The sequence below is a fragment of the Erythrolamprus reginae genome, chromosome 5 (assembly GCF_031021105.1).
Source record: "Erythrolamprus reginae isolate rEryReg1 chromosome 5, rEryReg1.hap1, whole genome shotgun sequence".
In the NCBI taxonomy this organism is placed as follows: domain Eukaryota; kingdom Metazoa; phylum Chordata; class Lepidosauria; order Squamata; family Dipsadidae; genus Erythrolamprus; species Erythrolamprus reginae.
This window is the reverse complement of record NC_091954.1, coordinates 7,410,217-7,435,940: the sequence shown is the minus strand read 5'-3', so window position 1 is coordinate 7,435,940 and position 25,724 is coordinate 7,410,217. Positions and strand designations below refer to the sequence as shown.

The 25,724-nt window shown below is 42.3% G+C and overlaps 1 protein-coding gene across 1 annotated transcript; it reads right to left on the bottom strand.

Annotated features, from left to right (window-relative positions):
* Nucleotides 1–1,110: 1,110 nt before the first annotated feature.
* Nucleotides 1,111–15,615, bottom strand: COMTD1 (catechol-O-methyltransferase domain containing 1). Its single transcript, XM_070753926.1, has 7 exons — nt 15,440–15,615; nt 9,174–9,316; nt 8,353–8,458; nt 5,303–5,421; nt 4,688–4,742; nt 3,538–3,671; nt 1,111–1,727 (listed from the first exon to the last, which is right to left on the bottom strand). The coding sequence occupies exons 1-7, from the start codon at nt 15,522–15,524 to the stop codon at nt 1,575–1,577; spliced, it is 795 nt and encodes a 264-aa protein (XP_070610027.1). The 5' UTR covers nt 15,525–15,615; the 3' UTR covers nt 1,111–1,574.
* Between the last annotated feature and the right edge of the window lie 10,109 nt (nt 15,616–25,724).

Genomic DNA, 25,724 nt, shown 5'->3' with positions numbered 1-25,724 from the left:
GTACCTCGAAGAAGAAATGGGACAGGTCAGACACAGGCCAACACGTACTGGTCGACGGTCATAGTGAACACACGACTGAGATGCTGCAGAGGTTCATACATGGAACGATTGTTGCAAAATTCCTGTCCCATTACAGTAGTACCTCTAGATACGAGTTGCTCTACATGCGAGTATTTCCAGATACGAGCCACGAGGGGAGAGACATTTCTGTTCTACTCCCGAGCTGAAATTCGGGATACGAGCCGAGCGTCCACTAGGTGGCGCAAGAATCCTTGCTTTTGGTTAGAATCTTTGCTTTTGGTTATCTCGGAGGGGAAAAAAGTTATTTGTTCCAGAATACGAGTTGCCTCGAGATACAAGCTCCCTTATGGAACCCAGTTATGCTCGTATCTAGGGGTACTACTGTACATTGGACCTGCAAATGGGTGCTCACTGAGGTTGTTGCTAAACAAGAACTTCCCCGCAATTCAGGGAATTAACATCAAGGCAAAGGTACAAGGCCTAGTGATGCGGGGATGTCCAGTTTTAGGATGGAGCTGATTGGTCCTGCAACAAGATGGGGAAAATGATGCTTTAATTCAATAAAGCATCGATCCAGACTATCTACGGCAGTGGTCCCCAACGTTTTTTCCACCAGGGACCAGTTTCAGCAAGACAATTTTTCTATGGCCCAGTGGGGGTGGAAAGGGGCGTGGTTGGGGGCGGGATTAAGCATGGGGGTGCTGGTCCTCCCCGCCCCTCTTTCCCGCCATCGTCCTGTGGCCGGCAGAACCTGCCTCCCAAGCCCTCTTGCCCAGCGGGAGCTAAGCGCTGGAGAGAGGGGGTCAGGCTGGCCCTCCTGCCTCCCCCCAGCCAAAAACGCAAAAGCGCCCCACGGCAGAAGCCAAAAGAGGCTTGAGCCTCTCGGTCCTTCCCGCCCCTCTGTCCCATCCATCGTCCTGTGGCCGGCAGAACCTGCCTCCCGAGGCCTCTTGCCCGGCGGGAGGCGAAGCGCTGGAGGGAGGGGGTGGCGGCATGAGGGCCGGCAGCTGCTGACTCCACGGACCGGTGCAACATGCCCCGCGGCCTGGTACCGGTCCGCGGCCCGGTGGTTGGGGACCCCTGATCTACGGGACTGCCTCTTGCCACACACCTCTCAGAGACCAATAAGAACACACAGAGTTGGCCTCCTCCAGGTCCCGTCGACTAAGCAATGCAGGTTGGCAGGACCATGGGGGCATTTGCGATGCTGCGATTTCGCTGAGGCTCCCCTCGCTGGGAAACCCCACCTCTTATTCAGCACAATTTACGAGGAAAACAGGAGAAGGAATGTCCCTTGGATATGTTTGCCAAATGTTTCTTGAGTTATTTGTAAAAATAATTCAAGACAGGAGACAAATAAATAAAGCGATGCTTAAAACTAAAAACTGACACTATAGGGTTGTTTTTTAAAAATTTGTGTAAATGCGCCCCATGCCTCCCTAAACACATTTAAAGAAATAAAGACAAAATAGATAATTTCACGTCTCTACATTATTATCCCTGAGGACTGAGAGTGCTCTCAGCGTATATCCTACCTTCCTTCCCCTTCTTAACTATAGCTTAAATCCTAAAGTTATCCCATTCCCCATCAGGATCATGCTTATGTTCACACGAGGATCGTGGAAAATTTTTTCGTTTAGCTGATGGAGGTGTTGGGCTGCGCGATCACTTTTGTTTGGTTTCAGCACATTCCCCGATACCAAAACCTGTTAGAAAACAGAGAGAAAAGCATAAAGTGCATGCAGAATTCACACCGTGTATTACAACACTATTACATTGGGGAGAATTGTCAGAGAATGTCTGGAAACCCAAATACAGTGGTACCTCGGTTCTCGACCACAATTCATTCCAGAAGTGTGGTCGAGAACTGATTTTCTCCACTAATAAAGTAAGGCCTTTGGCTTTTTTCACTCCTTCAATGATCTTTGTCTATCCTTAAATTCTTCGCAACACAACATATAAGAGTAGCAAAATTACAAGATAACAAAATTAGTTAATGAGTGAATGAATGAATGAATGAATGAGTGAATGAGTGAATGAATGAGTGAATGAGTGAATGAATGAATGGGTATGGCAAGACCCACCGGCCTGAAATTTTCTTTAAAAAAGGAGATTTAGGGAGAATATTAAGGGGAATTCCTTAAGATTTGTTTTGCTTAGAAAAGTGGAGGACTCCTCTATCCTACGCTGGATTTAGAAACATAGAAACATAGAAGTCTGATGGCAGAAAAAGACCTCCTGGTCCATCTAGTCTGCCCTTATACTATTTTCTGTATTTTATCTTAGGATGGATATGTGTTTATCCCAGGCATGTTTAAATTCAGTTACTGTGGATTTACCAACTACGTCTGCTGGAAGTTTGTTCCAAGGATCTACTACTCTTTCAGTAAAATAATATTTTCTCATGTTGCTTTTGATCTTTCCCCCAACTAACTTCAGATTGTGTCCCCTTGTTCTTGTGTTCACTTTCCTATTAAAAACACTTCCCTCGTGGACCTTATTTAACCCTTTAATATATTTAAATGTTTCGATCATGTTCCCCCTTTTCCTTCTGTCCTCCGGACTATACAGATTGAGTTCATGAAGTCTTTCCTGATACGTTTTATGCTTAAGACCTTCCACCATTCTTGTAGCCCGTCTTTGGACCCGTTCAATTTTGTCAATATCTTTTTGTAGGTGAGGTCTCCAGAGCTGAACACAGTATTCCAAATGTGGTCTCACCAGCATTCTATATAGCGGGATCATAATCTCCCTCTTCCTGCTTGTTATACCTCTAGCTATGCAGCCAAGCATCCTACTTGCTTTCCCTACTGCCTGACTGCACTGTTCACCCATTTTGAGACTGTCAGAAATCACTACCCCTAAATCCTTCTCTTCTGAAGTTTTTGCTAAGACAGAACTGCCAATACAATACTCAGATTGAGGATTCCTTTTCCCCAAGTGCATTATTTTACATTTGGAAACATTAAACTGCAGTTTCCATTGCTTTGACCATTTATCTAGTAAAGCTAAATCATTTACCATATTACAGACGCCTCCAGGAATATCAACCCTATTGCACACTTTAGAGTCATGGGCAAATAGGCAAACCTTCCCTACCAAACCTTCCCCTATGTCACTCACAAACATATTAAAAATAGGTTTGTTCAAGGTGGCTTAGTGAATCCTCTTACTCAGCAGGTGGTTGGACTAGATGACCTCTAGCATTAACACAAGATTATTAGCATTTAGAGGATCTTGTAGGTCTGAAAATAATTGGTTCTTCTGAACTAGATGAAAACTAGATTCCAAAGGGTTGTTTTCGATTTGGCCTCAGGCTGAACCTTCATTCAATTCAATTCAATTCAATTTATTAGATTTGTATGCTGTCCCTCTCTGAAGACTCTGAGAAAATGCTTTATGAATGACCCCTTCTCCCCTCGGGCCAGTGACCCAAAAGAAGGGTGGATAAAACAGGTTCTAAACCAGAAAAGCCACCAAGGTTTGCTCTGTTCCCTCTTTTTATGAAGTACTTACATTGTCAAGAACTAATATCTTCCCTTTTTTAATGAGCCGTAAACATTTTTCATAGTAATCATTGTAACTTTCTTTGTCTGCGTGGATGAAAGCAAGGTCAAATGTTCCAGCTTCACCATTGGCCAGAAGTTCCTCTAAATAAACAAACAAATTTAAAAAATCAGAATAGGTTTTTGTTTTGGTTTAAATGCAAAAAAATAAATCCCTTCTGTCTATCTTCTCATCATTGTACAGTGACTTACGAACTTAATTCGTTCAGTGACCAGGCACTTAAGTAGAAATGTTTGTAAGCAGAAGCAATTTTTCCCATAGGAATCAATGTAAAAGCAAATAATGCATTCGATTGAGGAAACCACAGGGAGGGTGGAGGCCCTGTTTCCTTCCAGGATATTCCTAGAGAGGCCCCACAGAAGCTTCTCCCTGCCTTTTCTGGCCCTGTTTCTCCACAGGAGATTCCTAGAGAGACCCCACAAGAAGCTGGATAGTAGGGAATGGATTTATACTCATTGCAGACCAATAAAGAATTCTATTGTATTGTATTGTATTGTATTGTATTGTATTCTGTTCTATTCTGGTCCTGTCCTGCCCTATTCTATTCTATTCTACTCCATTCTTTTTAAAAAAATAATCTGTATTAGGTATATACATTAAAAGAAAAAAGAATAAACACAACATATAATTCAAATACAAGCAAAAGAAAAACAAACAACATACAAACGAAGACTTCTACAGTGTGCAATAAAACATATCACTTCTGGCAATAGTGAAGAAAAGTTTAAGTATTATGTTCAATATTTTTACTTTTGTTCGTATCGAATACCAAAGGTACATCTTCATATGTCTAACTTATTCTATATTCCCATAAAACTATTCGTATTAAAGTATCCAATGTATGTAGTAAAAGTTTCTGTTGGTCTGCTCTAATAACATTTCTGAAATTTATTACGCAAGTTTGCATAAGAGATTGAAGTTATTCTATTCTATTCTATTCTATTTTATTCTATTTATTCCATTCCATTCCATTCTAAACAAACGTTTTGCTTAGCAACAGGGAGGTTGGGAGGGAGAAAGCATGATGGACCAAAGTGATGGAGTGTTGATGCATGAACACAAACACACACACCCCAAATTCCCCAGCCCTTCCACCTACCTAACGTTTCAATGGCTGGTTTTATCCTTAGATCGATCTTACGTAGCACACCAGCCTGGAAGGAAAGGAAACAGGTCACAAAGATTTCATGAGGATCGGTAACATTTCGAGGTCCCACGTGCTCAATCTCCCCATTCTGTGACAGCATTTGTGCGTGTGTGTTTGTGTAGACCTGTGATGACAAACCTATGGCATGGGTACCAGAGGTGGCACGCTATCGCCAGCTGCTCTTCTGGTTTCTGGTACATACATGTGCGCCTGACTTTGGGAGTTTTGGTGTACTGGAAAATGGGCCAAACATGGTCAAAAAGAGGCCGTTTTTCAGGACTTTTTTGGGCCAAAAACAGTCCAACAAACAACCTGAAAATGGCTTGAAAAATGTTCCAAAACAACCTGAAAATGACCCCAAAACCAGGCAGTTTTATAATATTTTCTTTCCAGGTGTGTCTTATACTCCAAAAAATATGGTAGTACCACGTCCTCTTTCATGCCGTCATTAAGCTGCTCAGAATCCATTTCAGAGCGAGCGGCATATAAATGCAATCAATCAATCAATCAATCAATCAATCAATCAATCAATCAATCAATCCCAGTTCTCCAAGTGACTTTATTTACCTCTTTCCACACTGTCTTTCCGATACTGGCCAAATCTTCATTTATCTCGCAGGCAACAATTCTGCCATCCTCTGGAAGGACTAGAGCCATGCTTAAAGTATTGTACCCAGCAGAAACGCCTAGGGAAAAATTACAAAAAAAGCTGTTTGAAGGGTAATTGGACAGTTTCCGAAATAACATATAGGGAGCCCTCCACTTACAACTGCAATTGGGAGGAGAATTTCCATTGTTGAGGTTTTTTTAAAATTTTAAAAAGAGATGTGCTCAGTTTTACAACGTGGATTGCCGTGGTGATTAAGGGAACCACTGTTTCAAAGCTTTGTTCCAGCACACCCTCATTTTTGTGTCTCTTCCAAAGAACAGTGTTGAGACTCCACGCCCCCTTGCCCACAATCCCATTCCTTTATCATTGACCCCCTCAGAGAAGGTTTGCAACTTGGGCGTCCTCCTCGATCCACAGCTCACATTAGAGAACCATCTTTCAGCTGTGGCGAGGGGGGCGTTTGCCCAGGTTTGCCTTGTGCACCAGTTGCGGCCCTACTTGAACCGGGAGTCACTGCTCACAGTCACTCATGCCCTCATCACCTCGAGGTTCGACTACTGTAACACTCTCTACATGGGGCTACCTTTGAAAAGTGTTCGGAAACTTCAGATCGTGCAGAATGCAGCTGCGAGAGCAGTCATGGGCTTTCCCAAATATGCCCATGTTACACCAACACTCTGCAGTCTGCATTGGTTGCTGATCAGTTTCCGGTCACAATTCAAAGTGTTTGTTATGACCTATAAAGCCCTTCATGGCACCGGACCAGATTATCTCAGGGACCGCCTTCTGCCGCACGAATCCCAGCGACCAGTTAGGTCCCACAGAGTTGGCCTTCTCCGGGTCCCGTTGACTAAACAATGTCGTTTGGTGGGATCCAGGGGAAGAGCCTTCTCTGTGGCGGCCCCGGCCCTCTGGAACCAACTCCCCCCAGAGATTAGAATTGCCCCCACCCTCCTTGCCTTTCGTAAGCTACTTAAAACCCACCTTTGTCGCCAGGCATGGGGGAATTGAGATCCTCTTTCCCCCTAGGCCTTTACAATTCTATGCATGGTATGTATGTATGTTTGGTTTTTATATTAATGGGTTTTTAATCGTTTTAGTATTGGATTACTATTGTACACTGTTTTATTGTTGATGTTAGCCACCCCGAGTCTCTGGAGAGGGGCGGCATACAAATCCAATAAATAAATAAATAAATAAATAATAATGCCTGGAAGTGGCATCACACCTCAAAGAGCTAAGGCTGTGAATTAATACCTTTTACTCTGGAGCTCCTCTCACCTTTGAAGCATTCTTTGATAGCGACGATTTATCCAATTGTTTTCCACTAACATGTCTTCCTCACTGTCTGACTTGGACCACTCACTCAATGTTACATCAGCCCCTTCAGGCTCACCCAAGTCACTGTCTGCTTCACTCTCTGCTTCAACTGTCAAACCACCTGATCCAGGTTATCCAGAGTGGCCTGGCTCATCCTCCTCCGAATCTGACATGCCCTGATGTGGACAAGGAATACTCACAACACTCAGAACGATGGAAGGCTGAGTCCACCTTGAGCCATCATGATCGAACTGCTGGCAGCGGGCAGAGTCAGCCTGCAATTCTGCATTCTAACCACTGCCGCCACATTTACAGTTTTAAATGTGAGAACCTGTGATAAGTCTACTCTTCAGTGACCTTGTAACTTCGAGCAATCACTAAACAATGCCGCTTGGCAGGACCCAGGGGAAGAGCCTTCTCTGTAGCGGCCCCGGCCCTCTGGAACCAACTCCCCCCAGAGATTAGAATTGCCCCCACCCTCCTTGCCTTTCGTAAGCTACTTAAAACCCACCTCTGCCGCCAAGCATGGGGGAATTGAGATACCCTTTCCCCCTAGGCCTCTGCAATTTTATGCATGGCATCTCTGTATGTATGTTTGGTTTTATATTAATGAGTTTTTAATCGTTTTTAGTATTGGATTATTATTGTACGCTGTTTTATGATTGCTGTTAGCCGCCCCGAGTCTTCGGAGAAGGGCGGCATATAAATCCAACCAACCAAGCAACCAAGCAACCAAGCAACCAACCAATAAACCCAAAGCCAAGGGCTGATTTCATACCCCATTCTTCTTACTAACAGCAAAGCAATATCAGCTTCCTCCTCTAATACTCTAGCTCAGGGGTATCAAACTCAAGGACCTGGGGTCGGGTGCAACCTGCAGGGTGCTTAGATCTGGCCCGTAGGGTTGCTGTGGAAACAGCGAAGGACTGGCTGGTGGGCTGTGGGTGGCCCTCCCAAGCTTTGATGCGAACAAGTGGCGAAGGTAAGTGGAACCCACCCCTGGGCCAGTTGTAACCCGAGGACTACCAGTAGAAAGTTTATTTATTTATTCATTTATTTATTTATTGGATTTGTATGCTGCCCCTCTCCGGAGACTCGGGGCGGCTAACAGCAATAACAAGACAGTGTACAATAATAATCCAATACTAAAAACGATTAAAAACCCATTAATATAAAAACCAAACATACATACAGACATACCATGCATAAAATTGTAAAGGCCTAGGGGGAAAGAGTATCTCAATTCCTCCATGCCTGACGGCAGAGGTGGGTTTTAAGAAGTTTACGAAATGCAAGGAGGGTGGGGGCAATTCTAATCTCTGGGGGGATCTGGTTCCAGAGAGTCGGGGCCGCCACAGAGAAGGCTCTTCCCCTGGGTCCTGCCAAGCGGCATTGTTTAGTTGACGGGACCTGGTGGAGACCCACTCTGTGGGACCTAACTGGTCGCTGGGATTTGTGCAGCAGAAGGTGGTCCCTGAGATAATCTGGTCCGGTGCCATGAAGGGCTTTATAGGTCATAACCAACACTTTGAATTGTGACCGGAAACTGATCGGCAACCAATGCAGACTGCGGAGTGTTGGTGTAACATGGGCATAAAGTTAGAAAGTTAGACTGTGACTTGTAGGGTAGGTGACTTATTGTGGGACTCAGTCCCGAATCTTTCTGCTTGTAGGCAATATCACTTACCTATTTCAATTACCTTTTTTGCTCCAACAAGCCTAATCAGGTTTGCCACTAACTGGGCCTGATCACAAGAGATCCGTAGCTTTTTGCCAGGAGTAGAAGATACAGCCTAGAAAAAGCAAAAGAGTGATAAGTTATTCTGCAATTCCATGAATGTGGTCCCTGAAAGAACTTTACCAAGTCTGGCGGGGATGACCTCTGGAAATGGAGATTTCCCAGCATGACCCTGTATGGTCTCTCTCTATCCCACAATTCAAAATCACCATTCCCTCCGCACTCCTGGGGGAAGGATACTGCAAAATCTCCTTTCCCTCCACACTTCTGGGAGAAGGATATTGCAAAATCTCCATTTCCTCCCCACTCCTGGGGGAAGGATACTGCAAAATCCCCATTCCCTCCCCACTCCTGGGGGAAGGATACTGCAAAATCCCCATTCCCTCCCCACTCCTGGGGGAAGGATACTGCAAAATCCCCATTCCCTCCCCACTCCAGGGGAAGGATACTGCAAAATCCCCATTCCCTCCCCACTCCAGGGGAAGGATACTGCAAAATCCCCATTCCCTCCCCACTCCTGGGGAAGGATACTGCAAAATCCCCATTCCCTCCGCACTCCAGGGGAAGGATACTGCAAAATCCCCTTTCCCTCCCCACTCCAGGGGAAGGATACTGCAAAATCCCCATTCCCTCCCCACTCCTGGGCCAGCCAGAGGTGGTACTTGCCAATTCTCCAAACTACTCAAAATTTCTGATGCCAGTTCTCCAGAACCAGTCAGTACCTGCTGGATTTCACCCCTGGTTCAGATCCATTGATAACCGGGACTTACCAATCTCAGCTTCTTCAAAAGAGGGTGCTCTCGTACCGAGTGATCCAAGACATATTTGTGAAGGTTGCCGCTCCCTTGCAAGAAGCCACATGACTGGCTGGCGGTACCAAAGGCAAATAAATCTGTCCCACGGTATCTTCTGCCTTTCAAAAGCAAACCAATCCATCCTCAGTCATATAATAAATACTTTTCATATTTGTTCATTTAGCATTTTAGACTTATACAGTATACCACTTCATAATGCTTTTACAGCCCTTTCTAAATGGTTTACAGAATCAGCCTATTGCCCCCAACAATCTGGGTCCTCATTTGACCTGCCTCGGAAGGATGGAAGGCTGAGTCAACCTTGAGCCTGGTGAGATTTGAACTGGTGAACTACAGCTAGCAGTTAACTAAAATAACCTGCAGTGCTGCATTCTAACCAATGTGCCACACCAACTCAACCCCATGGTGATAGATGTTGCCTTCAGAAGACCCCCCCAGAGCTCCATTTTCACTGGCAGAGGATTGCAGAAGGCCATCGCTGCCAAAAACAGAACTCGGGAATCCTGTTTTCGCTGGCAGAGGGTTGCAGGAAGCCATCACAGCTGAAAATGGAACTCGGGAATCCTGTTTTCGCTGGCAGAGGGTTGCAGGAAGCCATCACCGGTGCCTGGAGGCTGTTGGGGCCTGGATGGGTGTCAACAAACTCAAACTCAACCCAGACAAGACAGAGTGGCTGTGAGTTTTGCCTCCCAAGGACAATCCTATCTGTCCGTCCATTACCCTGGGGGAGGGAAATTATTGACCCCCTCAGAGAGGGTCCGCAACTTGGGCGTCCTCCTCGATCCACAGCTCACATTAGAAAAACACCTTTCAGCTGTGGTGAGGGGGGCGTTTGCCCAGGTTTGCCTGGTGCGCCAGTTGTGGCCCTATTTGGACCGGGAGTCATTGCTCACAGTCACTCATGCCCTCATCACCTCGAGGCTCGACTACTGTAACGCTCTCTACATGGGGCTACCTTTGAAAAGTGTTCGGAAACTTCAGATCGTGCAGAATGCAGCTGCAAGAGCAATCATGGGCCTCTCTAAGTATGCCCATATTACTCCAACACTCCACAGTCTGCATTGGTTGCCGATCAGTTTCCGGTCACAATTCAAAGTGTTGGTTATGACCTATAAAGCCCTTCATGGCACCGGACCAGAATATCTTCGGGACCACCTTCTGCCGCATGAATCCCAGTGACTGGTTAGGTCCCACAGAGTCGGCCTTCTTCGGGTCCCGTCGACTAAACAATGTCGTCTGGCGGGACCCAGGGGAAGAGCCTTCTCTGTGATGGCTCCGACCCTCTGGAACCAGCCCCCCCCTGAGATTAGGATTGCTCCCACCCTCCCACCTCCTTGCCTTTCGTAAACTCCTTAAAACCCACCTCTGCCATCAGGCATGGGGGAACTAAAACATCTCCCCCATGCCCATGTTGTTTTGCTGTTTGATTGATTGTGTGCTTGTTTTTTATATATATTGGGATTGTTTTATGAATTGCTTAACTTAAAATTGTAATTGGATTGGTGGGCATTGGATTTGTCACTATGTACTGTTTTTTGCTATTGTTGTGAGCCGCCCCGAGTCTACGGAGAGGGGCGGCATATAAATCCAATAAATCTAATCTAATCTAATCACAGTTGAAAATGGAACTCTGGAATTCTGTTTTCGCTGGCAGAGGGTTGTAGTAGGCCATTGCAGCCAAAAATGGAGCTCGGAAATCCCATTTTCGCTGGCACAGTGCTTGGGGTGCTGCAGGCACCCCTGAAACAAATGATGTTGAGCTGGACACGTGCCCCCTGGCCACACTACCCCCCCACCCCGAGGTCAAACACAACCCTGACGTGTCCTTCAATGAAATCTAGTTTGACAGTCCTGCCTTATCAAAAGATTAAAATGGATGGGACAACGGTGAATGGTGGCTTAGGGAACTAAGTGGATTAATTAGGGCTTAGCCCAATCTACTCCAATCCTCCCAAGGAGAGGCCTGGTTTCACCATGACGTTTTCATCACAGCTTGAGCACCCTTTTCAAAAGTTTGTTCCTGTCACTTGCTTAAGGCCAACAACAACAACCTCCTCTTCTTCTTTTGATCCGATTCTGCTTTGATGGCTTCTCAGACACAACAATGCACCTTCTCACCCAAAAATACCTAAGTTGTTTTTCCCCAAACCTCTTCCAGAACATTAAAGATGTCTCCATTTGGCCTTCTTATAGCTTTGCATATCTGGGTGGTCTCCCATCCCGCTTAAGTTTTTAAAGTGAGCTCGGTATTGCCAAAGGGTCCCTGACCTCGTCTAGGTCATGTTACGTAGCTAAGGAAATCCAGGACACGGGTTCAAGCCAAAGACAGTTGTGAGATGGGAAAAAGTGTTCAGAAACTTCAGATCGTGCAGAATGCAGCTGCGAGAGCAATCATGGGCTTCCCTAAATATGCCCATGTCACACCAACATTCCGCAGTCTGCATTGGTTGCTGATCAGTTTCCAGTCACAATTCAAAGTGTTGGTCATGACCTATAAAGCCCTTCATGGCACCGGGCCAGTTTATCTCAGGGACCGCCTTCTGCCGCACGAATCCCAGCGACCAGTTAGTTCCCACAGAGTGGGTCTTCTCCGGGTCCCGTCAACAAAACAATGTCGGTTGGCGGGGCCCAGGGGAAGAGCCTTATCTGTGGCGGCCCTGACCCTCTGGAATCAATTCCCCCCAGAGATTAGAATAGCCCCCACCCTCCTTGCCTTTTGTAAGCTCCTCAAAACCCACCTCTGCCGTCAGGCTTGGGGGAACTAAGATAATCTTTCCCCCTAGGCTTCTACAATTTATGCATGGTATGTTTGTATGTATGATTGGTTTTATAACAAGGGTTTTTAACTGTTGTAGTATTGGGTTTTTACATTCTGTTTTTTGTCACTGTTGTTAGCCGCCCCGAGTCTGCGGAGAGGGGCAGCATACAAATCCAATAAATGAATGAATGAATAAATAAAATGCTGGATGGAAGGACACTCTACTATGTTTAACAGACTTCCCACCCACCTACCCCCAAAATTTGGTCACTTAAATGTGGGGCGGGCTTCAACTCCCAGAAGTCTCTCCCAGCCAGAGATTTAGGGTGATCTTGGATGGGGGCTACAGAATTTTTTAAAAAAACTTCATATAATGACAGCAGCGATAATAGAACTCGCACAATATTCGAAGAGCAAAACTATGCCTATTGAGGAAGATATAATTGGGTGCAGAAATGGATAGTTTAACTAAAGAAATAACAAATATAGATGAGCGAGAGTATACTAATTGCTGGGATAGGTTCTGCAATAGGATGGGAAAAAAGGAAAAGAAACAAAAATAGAGAGTTAATAACCTATAAAGCCCTTCATGGCACTGGACCAGATTATCTCCAGGACCGCCCTCCTTGTCTTTCGCAAATTACTTAAGACCCACCTTTGTCGCCAGGCATGGGGGAGTTAAGTTATCCTTTCCTCCTAGTTCCCCCCTACAAGTTATGCATGGTATGTTTGTGTGTATGTTTGGTTTTTTTTGTGTGTGTATGTTTGGCTTTACTAGATAAATGGTCAAAGCAATGGAAACTGCAGTTTAATGTTTCCAAATGTAAAATAATGCACTTGGGGAAAAGGAATCCTCAGTCTGAGTATTGTATTGGCAGTTCTGTGTTAGCAAATACTTCAAAAGAAAAGGATTTAGGGGTAATGATTTCTGACAGTCTCAAAATAGGTGAACAGTGCAGTCAGGCGGTAGGGAAAGCAAGTAGGATGCTTGGCTGCATAGCTAGAGGTATAACAAGCAGGAAGAGGGAGATTATGATCCCGCTATATAGAATGCTGGTGAGACCCCATTTGGAATACTGTGTTCAGTTCTGGAGACCTCACCTACAAAAAGATATTGACAAAATTGAATGGGTCCAAAGACGGGCTACAAGAATGGTGGAAGGTCTTAAGCATAAAACGTATCAGGAAAGACTTCATGAACTCCATCTGTATAGTCTGGAGGACAGAAGGAAAAGGGGGGACATGATTGAAACATTTAAATATATTAAAGGGTTAAATAAGGTTCAGGAGGGAAGTGTTTTTAATAGGAAAGTGAACACAAGAACAAGGGGACACAATCTGAAGTTAGTTGGGGGAAAGATCAAAAGCAACATGAGAAAATATTATTTTACTGAAAGAGTAGTAGATCCTTGGAACAAACTTCCAGCAGACGTGGTAGATAAATCCACAGTAACTGAATTTAAACATGCCTGGGATAAACATATATCCATCCTAAGATAAAATACAGAAAATAGTATAAGGGCAGACTAGATGGACCATGAGGTCTTTTTCTGCCGTCAGACTTCTATGTTTCTATGTTTCTATGTTTTTATAATAAAACAACTATATATAATAGTTGTTTTTATTAATTGGATTGTTCATGTTTTACCACTGTTGTGAGCCGCGCCGAGCCTGCGGAGAGGGGCGGCATACAAATCCAATAAATAATAATAATAATAATAATAATAATAATAATAATAATAATAAAAGTAAGCTCAAGGTTGACTCAGCCTTCCATCCTTCCAAGGTGGGCAAAATGAGGACCCAGGCTGTTGGAAGTAAGGGCCTGACTCTCTGTAAAAACTGCTTAAAGAGGGCTATAAAGACACTGTGAAGCAGTATATAAGTCTAAATGCTACTGCTACTGAAAAGCTTGATTCCGGAGCCCAGTAACACAAAGAGTTCAACTAATTTTTTTTGTAGCTGACAACGGCTACGATACAATGTCTCATATTTATATACACTGCTCAAAAAAAATAAAAGGAACACTTAAACAACACAACATAACTCCAAGTCAATCAAACTTCTGTGAAATCAAACTGTCCACTTAGGAAGCAACACTGATTGACAATCAATTTCACATGCTGTTGTGCATGTTCAGCTTTCTACTGAACAAAGTATTCAATGAGAATATTTCAGATCTAGGATGTGTTATTTGAGTGCTTCCTTTATTTTTTTTGAGCAGTATATTTAGAAAGCTGAAGAAGATTGCCACGTTTTTAGAATTTAAAGTATCCACTACATGCTTTGCAAATCACCATTCAATTAAGAGTATCCACAAACGATTAATGGTGTATTTATACCTAATAGATAATTACATCATTTTCTATACACCATTTTAACTTAAGAGCAGTATATCTATTTACCTATTGTAAAGTAGTTCTAATTTATTCTTTATACCTTGGTCTCGAATTCTACTGACCACATATCCTCTCAACTTGTCCCAACGTCCCATCAGTTCCCTCAGATTAGTTTTGTTGGCCGAATTCATCCTCTTATCCATAATCTCAAAGTGAATATGATCCACCCTGCACCGATACTAATTTTGTATACCACCATTTTCTTTGTAAACATATAACACTTAATATAAACATATAACACTTTATACACGCATAGATTGCTTCGCTGAGAGCATCTGCACCAAAGACAAATTCCTTGTGTGTCCAGTCACACTTGGCCAATACAAAATTCTATTCTATTCTTTGTACCCTATGACAATCATTAAGTATTGAACCTCACAATTCTTGACAAATGTATATATATATTTTTATGTACACCGAGAGCACATGCACCAAAGACAAGTAGTACAAGTGCCCTAGAATGCCTTCCGTCCCCTGTCCTATTGCTCTCCTATATCTCCTATACCTTTCTTCTATTCCTATATCTCTTCTTCTATTCTTTCATTGATATGTTCTATTACTATACCTTCTTTTCTATTCTTTCTTAGATATATTTTACTATGAGTATCTCATCTATAACCTTCATCATGTATTTTACTATGTGTATATAGATATATACCCGCTAAAACCCTCATTGTGTATTGGACAAAATAAATAAAATAAATAAAAAATAAATTAAAATAAATAAATAAATAAATTCCCTGTGTGTCCAATTACACTTTGCCAATAAAGAATTCTATTTATTTTCCAAAACAAAGCCCCGCTTTTCAACGCTGGCCAGTTCCAGGCGTAATGGTTCGACGGCGCCGCTAGGCGGCAGGTGGGACAGATACCTGCCCGCCCGCCTCCTTTTTGCAACAGGTAGCCCGCGGGCGCAGCCCCATTTCCCCAAGCGACCCTAAAGCGCCCACGAGGCTCCCTTTTCCACCCACGCGGGCGCCAGGTAGCCGCTTCCTAACCCCAAACCCCCGTTTCCCCTTCCACGTGTCCCGGGGGCGAAGGAGGATCTCCACGTGTCGCCTTACCTGCCAAGAAGCCCACCGCCAGCGCCGCCCCGACAGCCGCCGTGCCGGCCAGGAGGGTCTCGCGTGAAAACCCGGAGAAAGCCATTCGCCCGAGGGGGAGAAAAAAACACACCAACCCCCCGGGATCCGCAGTGAAGCTCGGCCGCTTTGGGAAGACCTGCCCGGCGTCACGTGTGTCCCGGTGGGGCTGGCGAGCGGCCTCTGCAGGCGGTTGGAACCCGGGACTGGAAGGTTCAGCCCGTTGCACAACGTGGACTAGCAACTTGACGCAGCGGAGTTCGTTTTTAAATTTCTGTTTCATTTCTTTGCCTACCAGTGTATGGGATGGTAGTCGTTTGTGTAAAAATGAATCAATATAAAGAAATAAAAAAATCAATTTACATTTTATTATTTTACTTTATTATTGTCGTTATTATCATTGTTATTGTTATTATTGTTGTTATCATCATCATCATCATCACCATCACCATTATTATTATTATTATTATTATTATTATTATTATTTATTGGATTTGTATGCTGCCCCTCTCCGCAGACTCGGGGCGGCTAACAACAGCAATAAAACATTATATAACAAAATCCAATACTAAAAACAGTTAAAAACCCATTATATAAAAACCAATCATACATACAGACATACCATGCATAAAATTGTAAAGGCCTAGGGGGAAAGAATATCTCAGTTCCCCCATGCCTGGTGGCAGAGGTGGGTTTTAAGCAGCTTTCGAAAGGCAAGGAGGGTGGGGGCAATTCTAATCTCTGGGGGGAGTTGGTTCCAGAGGGCCGGGGCCGCCACAGAGAAGGCTCTTCCTCTGGGTCCCGCCAAGCGACATTGTTTGGTTGACGGGACCCGGAGAAGACCCACTCTGTGGGACCTAACTGGTCACTGGGATTCGTGCAGCAGAAGGTGGTCCCTGAGGTAATCTGGTCTGATGCCATGAAGAGCTTTATAGGTCATAACCAACACTTTGAATTGTGACCGGAAACTGATCGGCAACCAATGCAGACTGCGGAGTGTTGGTGTGACATGGGCATACCTAGGTAGGCCCATGATTGCTCTCGCAGCTGCATTCTGCACGATCTGAAGTTTCCGAACACTTTTCAAAGGTAGCCCCATGTAGAGAGCGTTATAGTAGTCGAGCCTCGAGGTGATGAGGGCATTGTTGTTGTTGTTGTTGTTGTTGTTGTTGTTATTATTATTATTATTATTATTATTATTATTATTATTGACGGCATAAAAAGACCTCCTGGCCCATCTAGTCTGCTCTTATACTACTTCCTGTATTTTATCTTAGGTTGGATATATGTTTATCCCAGGCATGTTTAAATTCAGTTCCTGTGGATTTACATAATAATAATAATGCTTCCTGCTGATCTGCATCTCATACGATCCATCTGTTAAACTACTGAAGTTTGCAGATGATACAACAGTGATCGGACTCATTCGAGACAATGATGAATCCGCATACAGACGGGAAATTGAACAACTATCCTTGTGGTGTGACCAGAACAATCTAGAACTGAACACACTCAAAACCGTAGAAATGGTGGTAGACTTTAAGAGAAACCCTTCCACCTTCCCACCTCTCACGATACTAGACAACACAGTATCAACAGTAGAGACCTTCAAATTTCTAGGTTCTATCATATCTCAAGACTTAAAATGGTCACCTAACATCAAAAACATCATCAAAAAAGCACAACAAAGAATGTTCTTTCTGCGCCAGCTCAGGAAGCTCAAACTGCCCAAGGAGCTGCTGATACAGTTCTACAGAGGAATCCTTGAGTCTGTCATCTGCACCTCTATAACTGTCTGGTTTGGTGCTGCAACCCAACAGGACCGACACAGACTTCAGAGGAGAATCAGAACTGCAGAAAAAGCAATTACTGCCAACCTGCCTTCCATTGAGGACCTGTAGACTGCACGAGTCAAAAAGAGGGCGGGTAAAATATTTACTGACCCCTCACATCCTGGACACAAATTGTTTCAACCCCTACCCTCAAAACGTCGCTACAGAGTACTGCACACCAAGACAACTAGACACAAGAACAGTTTTTTCCCGAACGCCATCACTCTACTAAACAAATAATTCCCTCAAAACTGTCAGACTTTCTACTAAATCTGCACTTCTATTCTACTAGTTTTTCTCATCATTCCTATCACCCATTTCCTCCCATGTTGACTGTATGACTGTAACTTGTTGCGTATATCCTAAGATTTTTATTAATATTGCTTCTTCATTGCTTATTTGACCCCTATGACAATCATTAAGTGTTGTACCACATGATTCTTGACAAATGTATATTTTATTTTATGTACGTTGAGAGCATATGCACCAAGACAAATTCCTTGTGTGTCCAATCACACTTCGCCAATAAAAATTCTATTCTATTCTATTCTATCTTGCAAGTGGATTTTGCACTGAGCTTTCTTGGGGCAACTTTGTATTTCTGGCAATGGGAGGAAGGTACTTGGTGGCAAAAGCTGAGGTTTTGTTTTGGGGTTTTTTTTGTCCCTGAAGTTGCAGAAGTGAATCTGGTTTGCCATTGATTCAGATTAACTGAGTTGGAAGGGACCTTGCAGGCCATCTATTCCAATCCCCTGCCCAAGCAGGGGAGACCCTACACCTGCCTCTACCTAGGATCGAACTCACAAACTCCTGATTGTGAGGCAAGAGCTCCAGCATCCGCGCTGGAGCTGACATAGGGCAACGCCTCGTGTGTCCTCCGTTATAGCTTTCATGTGCCACCTGTGGCATGCGTGCCATAGATTCACCATCATGGACCTATACTATTTCAGACTAGTGACTCTCTTTTTTAAATCTCTCTTTTAATTTCTAAAAATTGAATAAATAAAGCTTAAAAAAACCCCCAAATCTCCGGGACCGCCTTCTGCCGCACGAATCCCAGCGACCGGTTAGGTCCCACAGAGTTGGCCTTCTCCGGGTCCCGTCGACTAAGCAATGTCGTTTGGCAGGACCCAGGAGAAGAGCCTTCTCTGTGGCGGCCCCGACCCTCTGGAACCAGCTCTCCCCAGATATCAGAGTTGCCCCCACCCTCCTTGCCTTTCGCAAGCTCTTTAAAACCCACCTCTGTCGTCAGGCATGGGGGAATTGAAATTTTCCCTTCCCCTTAGGCTTATAGAATTTATACATGGTATGCTTGTATGTATGAGTGGTTCTTTAAATTGGGGTTTTTAAGATTATTTTTAATATTAGATTTGTTTACATTGTCTTTATATATTGTTGTTAGCTGCCCCGAGTCTTCGGAGAGGGGCGGCATACAAATGAATGAATGAATGAATGAATGAATGAATGAATGAATAAATAAATAAATAAATAAATAAATAAATAAATAATAAAATGGAGGCTGTGGCCTGTTCTTGAACCATAAGAAATCCGAGAGGAGAGCTATAAATCGATACCGTGTCCCCAACGGAGGCAAATCCCGTTTTTGAAAGAAGATTACCTCAGATAACCAATGCCGACATCTCTGCCTCGTGCTAAGCTGCTGTCCTGTTCTGCTCTTCACACACATCCCCAACTGTATTTTAAGGCCTTGCAGTCTTCTAGTCCTCTTCGTGCTTAAAAAAAAAAAGACTAACCTTTTAAAGCTCATCCGTTTGGAACCCATATCGCATCTCAGACATCAACACCCTTGAAAATGTCCAAAGATACTTCACCAGAAGAGCCCTTCACTCCTCCACTCGAAATGGAATACCCTACGAGACTAGACCTGGGCCTAGAAAGCTTAGAACTAAGACGCCTTAAACAAGATCTAAGTATTGCCCACAAGATCATATGCTGCAACGTCCTGCCTGTCGGCGACTACTTCAGCTTCAACCACAACAACACAAGAGCACACAACAGATTTAAACTTTATATTAACTGCTCCAAACTTGACTGTAAATAATACGACTTTAGCAATCGAGTTGTCGAAGCGTGGAACTCATTACCGGACTCCATAGTGTCATCCCCAAACCCCCAACACTTTACCCTTAGATTATCCATGGTTGACCTATCCAGATTCCTAAGAGGTCAGTAAGGGGCGAGTCCAAGTGCACTAGAGTGCCTTCCGTCCCCTGTCCTATTGCTCTCCTATATCTCCTATACCTTTCTTCTATTCCTATATCCCTTCTTTTATTCTTTCATTGATATGTTCTATTCCTATAACTTCTATTCTTTCTTAGATATATTTTACTATGAGTATATCCTCTTTAACCTTCATCATATATTTTACTATGTGTATACTCACTAAAACCCTCATGGTGTATTGGACAAATCAATCAATCAATAAAATAAAATAATGCAATATATTACTGTAATCCCTGAAAGGTGATCCTATACATTGGATAATAATGCAGTTGCAGGATTTTGCATAAAATTATAAATGATTGGTGAATGGAAAATTAACAATTGGAATACTCCCTTAGCAAGTTCTTACAATAGAAAAAAATATATCTTTTTGAGACCTCAGACTAAATTGAACCATTTTCTTTGGATATTATCTTGCAATTTGTACGATGTTTTGAATATATCTCAGGCAAAAGCTACTCCCCTACCCCACATACATACATACATACATACATACACACATACATACATACATACATACATATACTGTATATATACAGTATATACTGTATATACAGTGTTCCCTCAATTTTCACGGGTTTGAATTTTGCGAATAGCCTATACCACGGTTTTTCAAAAAATATTAATTAAAAATACTTCACATTTTTTCCCCTATACCACGGTTTTTCCCACCCGATGACGTCATACATCATCGGCAAACTAATAAGTTTTGCAAATAAATAACAAAAAAAAAAAAATTGTTAATAATTATAATGATAATCTCAGGCAAAAGCTACTCCCCTACCCCACATACATTCATAAATACATATATACATACATATACACACACATATATATGGTATATATATACCGTGTTCCCTCGATTTTCGTGGGTTAGAACTTTGTGAATAGCCTATACCACGTTTTTTAAAAAAAAATTAATTAAAAAATACTTCACGGTTTTTCCCGCTATACTACCACAGTTTTTCCTGCCCGATGATGTCATACGTCATCGCCAAACTAATAAGTTTTGCAAATAAAATAATAATAATAATTATTGTTAATAAATAATTATATTTATAAATAGCAGGATCACTAAGTGTCTTATTCAATGGTGAGTACCAGTAATAATGGTGAGTAAGTGGTTGTTAAGGGAATGGGAAATGGCAATTTAGGGCTTTAAAGTGTTAAGGGAAGGCTTGTGATACTGTTCATAGCCAAAAATGGTGTATTTAGTTCCGCATCTCTACTTCACGCAAATTGGAACACATCCCGCGTGAAAATCGAGGGAACACTATATAAATAAATAAATAATAATAATAATGACATATAGAATTTGGCCCCTTGCTCCGTCCCTCCCTCTAACGAGGCAGCTAAATATTCAGTATTTGCTGGATTGTGCCCCTTGGAGTATTAAAAAAGCATTATTTATAAGCATGTTTGTTCATGAGGACTAGTAGAGCTATCAAAATCTAGGGAATTACAAGTTCAGAAAAGGATGGCCTTTCCTGCTATCTTGTGCATGGCGTGATTTTTGCAGCCTTTGATTAATAGGTGTGCCTAATTAAAGTTTTTGTGTTTGTGCTTGCAGCATTAGCTTTATTAAAGTGATTTTTTTAAACAAATGAAATATCATATTCTTCAACTATACTTTCTCTTTAGAGACCCACTTGCGTACTAACATAATTATGTTTCATAAAGGTTTTCTTTTAAAAAAAATAATAATATTCAACCCAATTTCTAACGGAGTCAACTTTCCCATTGATAAAAATTGGATTTTATCATCAGCTTCTGTACATCATTCGACCTATTCTGAACAAATCGAAAACTAGAAATAATAAAAATGAGAAATGTCTGATAGCCATGACCATAAATCAGATTTGCAACTATTTGGCTCCATCCTGTGGCGAATCTCAGTAACTGCAGCAAAGAAAACATTTCAGTTAGGTGCTTTGGGTTAGGTGCTCGAAAGAATACTTTTGAGTATGGTGCTCAAGGCCAGGCTAATGACATACTGTATTTTTTGGAGTATAAAACACACCCATTTCCTCCTAAAAGAGGGTGGAAATCTCAGTGCATCTTATATACTGAATATAGCCACTTTTGCTGTCCCGAAGCCCCACCCCACGTCCCATTTTTGTGAAAAATTGTCCAGTTGTTTGCAAAAATGGGGTGGACAGAAGTCTGGGAAACTGGTAGAGAGATCCTGGATGCTTGGGGATGGTGAAAAGAGCCTGTTTGAGGTGTTTTAACCTTCTATTTACCCCATCTAACATGAGGATTTCTGGGAATTGAAGTCCAAAGGTCTTAAAACTGTCAAGTTTGAAGTTTGTAAAAAGTGTAGATGGTTGTAACATGTATACATGTTGTAAAAAGTATTCTGCTACCCCTGGTGTTTTATTAAATAATATATTACTTCACTATTTGGTTCAGAATATTTTTTTCCTTGTTTTCCACCTCTAAAATCTAGGTGTATTTTATATACTCCGGTATATCATGTAATATAATAAATATAATATGCCTTTACAGATACACATGTACACATACACACATACAAACATATATATAGAATAGAATAGAATTTTATTGGCCAAGAAGTTTGATTGGACACACAAAGAATTTGTCTTGGTGCCTATGCTCTCAGCGTACATAAATATACATTTGTGAAGAATCATGTGGTACAACACTCAATGATTATCACAGGGGTCAAATAAGCAATGAAGAAACAATCAATATTAATAAAAATCCTAGGATACAAGCAACAAGTTACAGTCATACAGTCCTAAGTGGGAGGAAAAGGATGATAGGAAAGATGAGAAAAACTAGTAGTAATAGAAGTGCAGATAGATAGATAGATAGATAGATAGATAGATAGATAGAAAGATAGATAGATATAGATAGAAAGATAGATAGATAGATATAGATAGATAGATAGAGATAGATAGATAGATAGATAGATAGATAGATAGATAGAAAGATAGATATAGATAGATAGATAGATATAGAGATAGATAGATAGATAAATAGATAGATATAGATAGATAGATAGAAAGATAGACAGATAGATAGATAGACAGACAGACATAGATATAGATATAAATAAATAAATATAGATAGATATAGATGATATACAGTATATATTCATAGATTTTCATGGGTATAGGTATTTAGGTCTTGGCATATTTGGGTTTCTTCCTGTGTAAATTTGCCAGAAATCTCTGAAACTTATACAGGAAGAGACCCGAATATGCCAAGACACCAACCCACCCACACCTCCAAGGTCACTTCCAGCCTTTTGATTCTAGGTTCTAAGGCTTAGAAATAACAATTTGTGTTGAAAAGGACCAAAGAATTTAGGAGAACCACATTTTTCCACATGCAGTCTCCAAATTGGTGGTGGGTTCTTACCAGTTTGGCCCGGTTTGGGCAAACTGGTAGCAGCGGCGGCAGGTGGCTTTTTCCATCCATCAGAAGGTCAACACGGAACATGAGAAGTATGTGTAGATGTGTCATGCGTGTGAAATCCATGCATGCACCTCCACATGCTCCCATTTCTGAACAGGTAAGAAATGTAAGTGAACCCAGCACTCTCTCAAACCTTCTTTCCTTGGCTTTCTTCAAGAGTCAAAATACAGTGGTCCCTCTACTTACGAACATAATTCGTTCCGTCACCAGGTTCTTAAGTGGAAAAGTTTGTAAGAAGAAGCAATTTTTCCCATAGGAATCAGTGTAAAAGCAAATAAGGTGTGCGATTGGGGAAACCACAGAGAGGGTGGAGGCCCTGTTTCCTCCCAGGAGATTCCTAGAGAGGCCCCACGGAGGCTTCTTCCCACCTTTTCCCATCCTGTTTCCTCCCAAGAGATTCCTAGAGAGGCCCCACAAAGGCTTCCCCCTGCCTTTTTCAGCCCTGTTTCCTCCCAGGAGATTCCTAGAGAGGCCCCACGGAGGCTTCCCCCTGCCTTTTTCAGCCCTGTTTCCTCCCAGGAGATTCCTAGAGAGGCCCCACGGAGGCTTCTCCATGCCTTTTTCAGCCCTGTTTCCTCCTAGGAGATTCCTAGAGAGGCCCCACAGAGGCTTCTCCCTGCCCTTTTCAGCCCTGTTTCCTCCCAGGAGATTCCTAGAGAGGCCCCACTGAGGCTTCTCCCTGCCTTTTTCGGCCCTGTTTCCTCCCAAGAGATCCTAGAGAGGCCCCACGGAGGCTTCTCCCCGCCTTTTTCGGCCCTGTTTCCTCCCAAGAGATCCTAGAGAGGCCCCACGGAGGCTTCTCCCGGCCTTTTCTGGTTACAGTTTCGGAGACTCGGGTTTGCAAGTAGAACCTTGAGAAGAGGCAGAAAAATCTTGAAAACCCGGTTCTTATCTAAAAAAGTTCGTAAGTAGAGGCGTTCTTAGGTAGAGGTACCACTCTACATGGAATAAAGCCACCTCCTTTCCTCATTTCCAGGATGGGCTTGCCTTCAAAAGAATCCATAACTTGGATCGCAAACTCCTTCTACAAATACCATTTTTTTCCTGGAAAGGAAAGCTATATCTTACCGCGAGGGCCAAAGTTTTGTCATAGGCTAGATTAAGATGTCTGATGAAAATCAATAATGCTGAGGTAACAACATTGGTTTCTGCGAGGCTCTCAATTATTTTCACAGTTGTTTTGTCAGTGAGAAAATATACGAGGTGTTGTTTTCCCCGCAGGCATTGAAACAAGCCTGTTTGCTTTCAATCAGCTCTGCATATGTCACGTTTACACTCCAAAGTGCATGACGGCTGCGCTTTTAGAGCCACGAAACACAATCTTGTGGGCTTGTTTTTTTCTGCAAAAGCCTTAATGAATTGAATGAGAAACATGTAAGAGGTCATCCCTGGTTTTCTTCAGCCTGGGCCATTTTCATGGGATCTGGTTTCCCTATGCAGATCCTCTCTGGATAGATCTACGAGGGTCGCCCAGATAGTAATGCACCACATTTTTTTTCTTCAACAATTATTTATCGAACACAATGAAACTTACACACAAGAAAGAAGGATGTTTCTTCTACACTCCCTTTTTCCCCCATGTAATCTCCATCCTGTTCTATCTATCTATCTATCTATCTATCTATCTATCTATCTATCTATCTATCTATCTATCTATCTATCTTATCTATCTATCTATCTATCTATCTATCTATCTATCTTATCTATCTATCTATCTATCTATCTTATCTATCTATCTATCTAGCTTATCTATCTAGCTTATCTATCTAGCTTATCTATCTATCTTATCTATCTATCTTATCTATCTATCTATCTTATCTATCTTTCTATCTACCTTATCTATCTATCTATCTATCTATCTATCTATCTATCTATCTATCTATCTATCTATCTATCTTATCTATCTTATCTATCTATCTATCTATCTATCTATCTATCTTATCTATCTATCTATCTATCTATCTTATCTATCTATCTATCTATCTTATCTATCTATCTATCTTATCTATCTATCTTATCTATCTATCTTATCTATCTATCTATCTTATCTATCTTTCTATCTACCTTATCTATCTATCTATCTATCTATCTATCTATCTATCTATCTATCTTATCTATCTATCTATCTATCATCTATCTGTCTGTCTGTCTGTCTGTCTGTCTGTCTGTCTGTCTGTCTGTCTGTCTGTCTGTCTATCTATCTATCTATCATCTTATCTATCTATCTTATCTATCTATCTATCTATCTATCATCTATCTATCTATCTATCTATCTATCTATCTATCTATCTATCTATCTATCTATCTATCTATTGGATTTATATGCCGCCCCTCTCCGAAGACTCAGGGTGGCTAACAGCAATCATAAAACAGTATACAATAGTAATCCCATACTAAAAACAAATTAAAAACCCCTTAATATAAAAAACCAAACATACATACAAACATACCAAGCATAAAATTGTAAAGGCCTAGGGGGAAAAGGAATCTTAATTCCCCCATGCCTGGCGGCAAAGGTGGGTTTTAAGTAGCTTACGAAAGGCAAGGAGGGTGGGGGCAATTCTAATCTATGGCCTTCCTCTAGCGAGACACAAGGGCGCGTATGCCCTGTTGGCAGTGAAGGGCTACCTAAACTTTTACTACCACACTGTGGGCGTGGCTTATGCAGGATGCCCTGCATTTTATTTCAACTTTCAGTGCAAATTTGGTGCTCTGGGGTGGAGCCCCATTTTTGCTACCCCACTGAG

Bases quoted from the DNA above. Each gene is read 5' to 3' on its own strand.
- COMTD1 (XM_070753926.1), bottom strand. From the start codon at position 15,524: ATGGCTTTCTCCGGGTTTTCACGCGAGACCCTCCTGGCCGGCACGGCG. The intron at 9,317-15,439 runs GTAAGGCGACAC...TGCTTTTGAAAG, and splicing joins GGCGGTGGGCTTCTTGGCAG to GCAGAAGATACCGTGGGACA. The intron at 5,422-8,352 runs GTAAGTGATATT...ATTTTTCCCTAG, and splicing joins AAAAAAGGTAATTGAAATAG to GCGTTTCTGCTGGGTACAAT.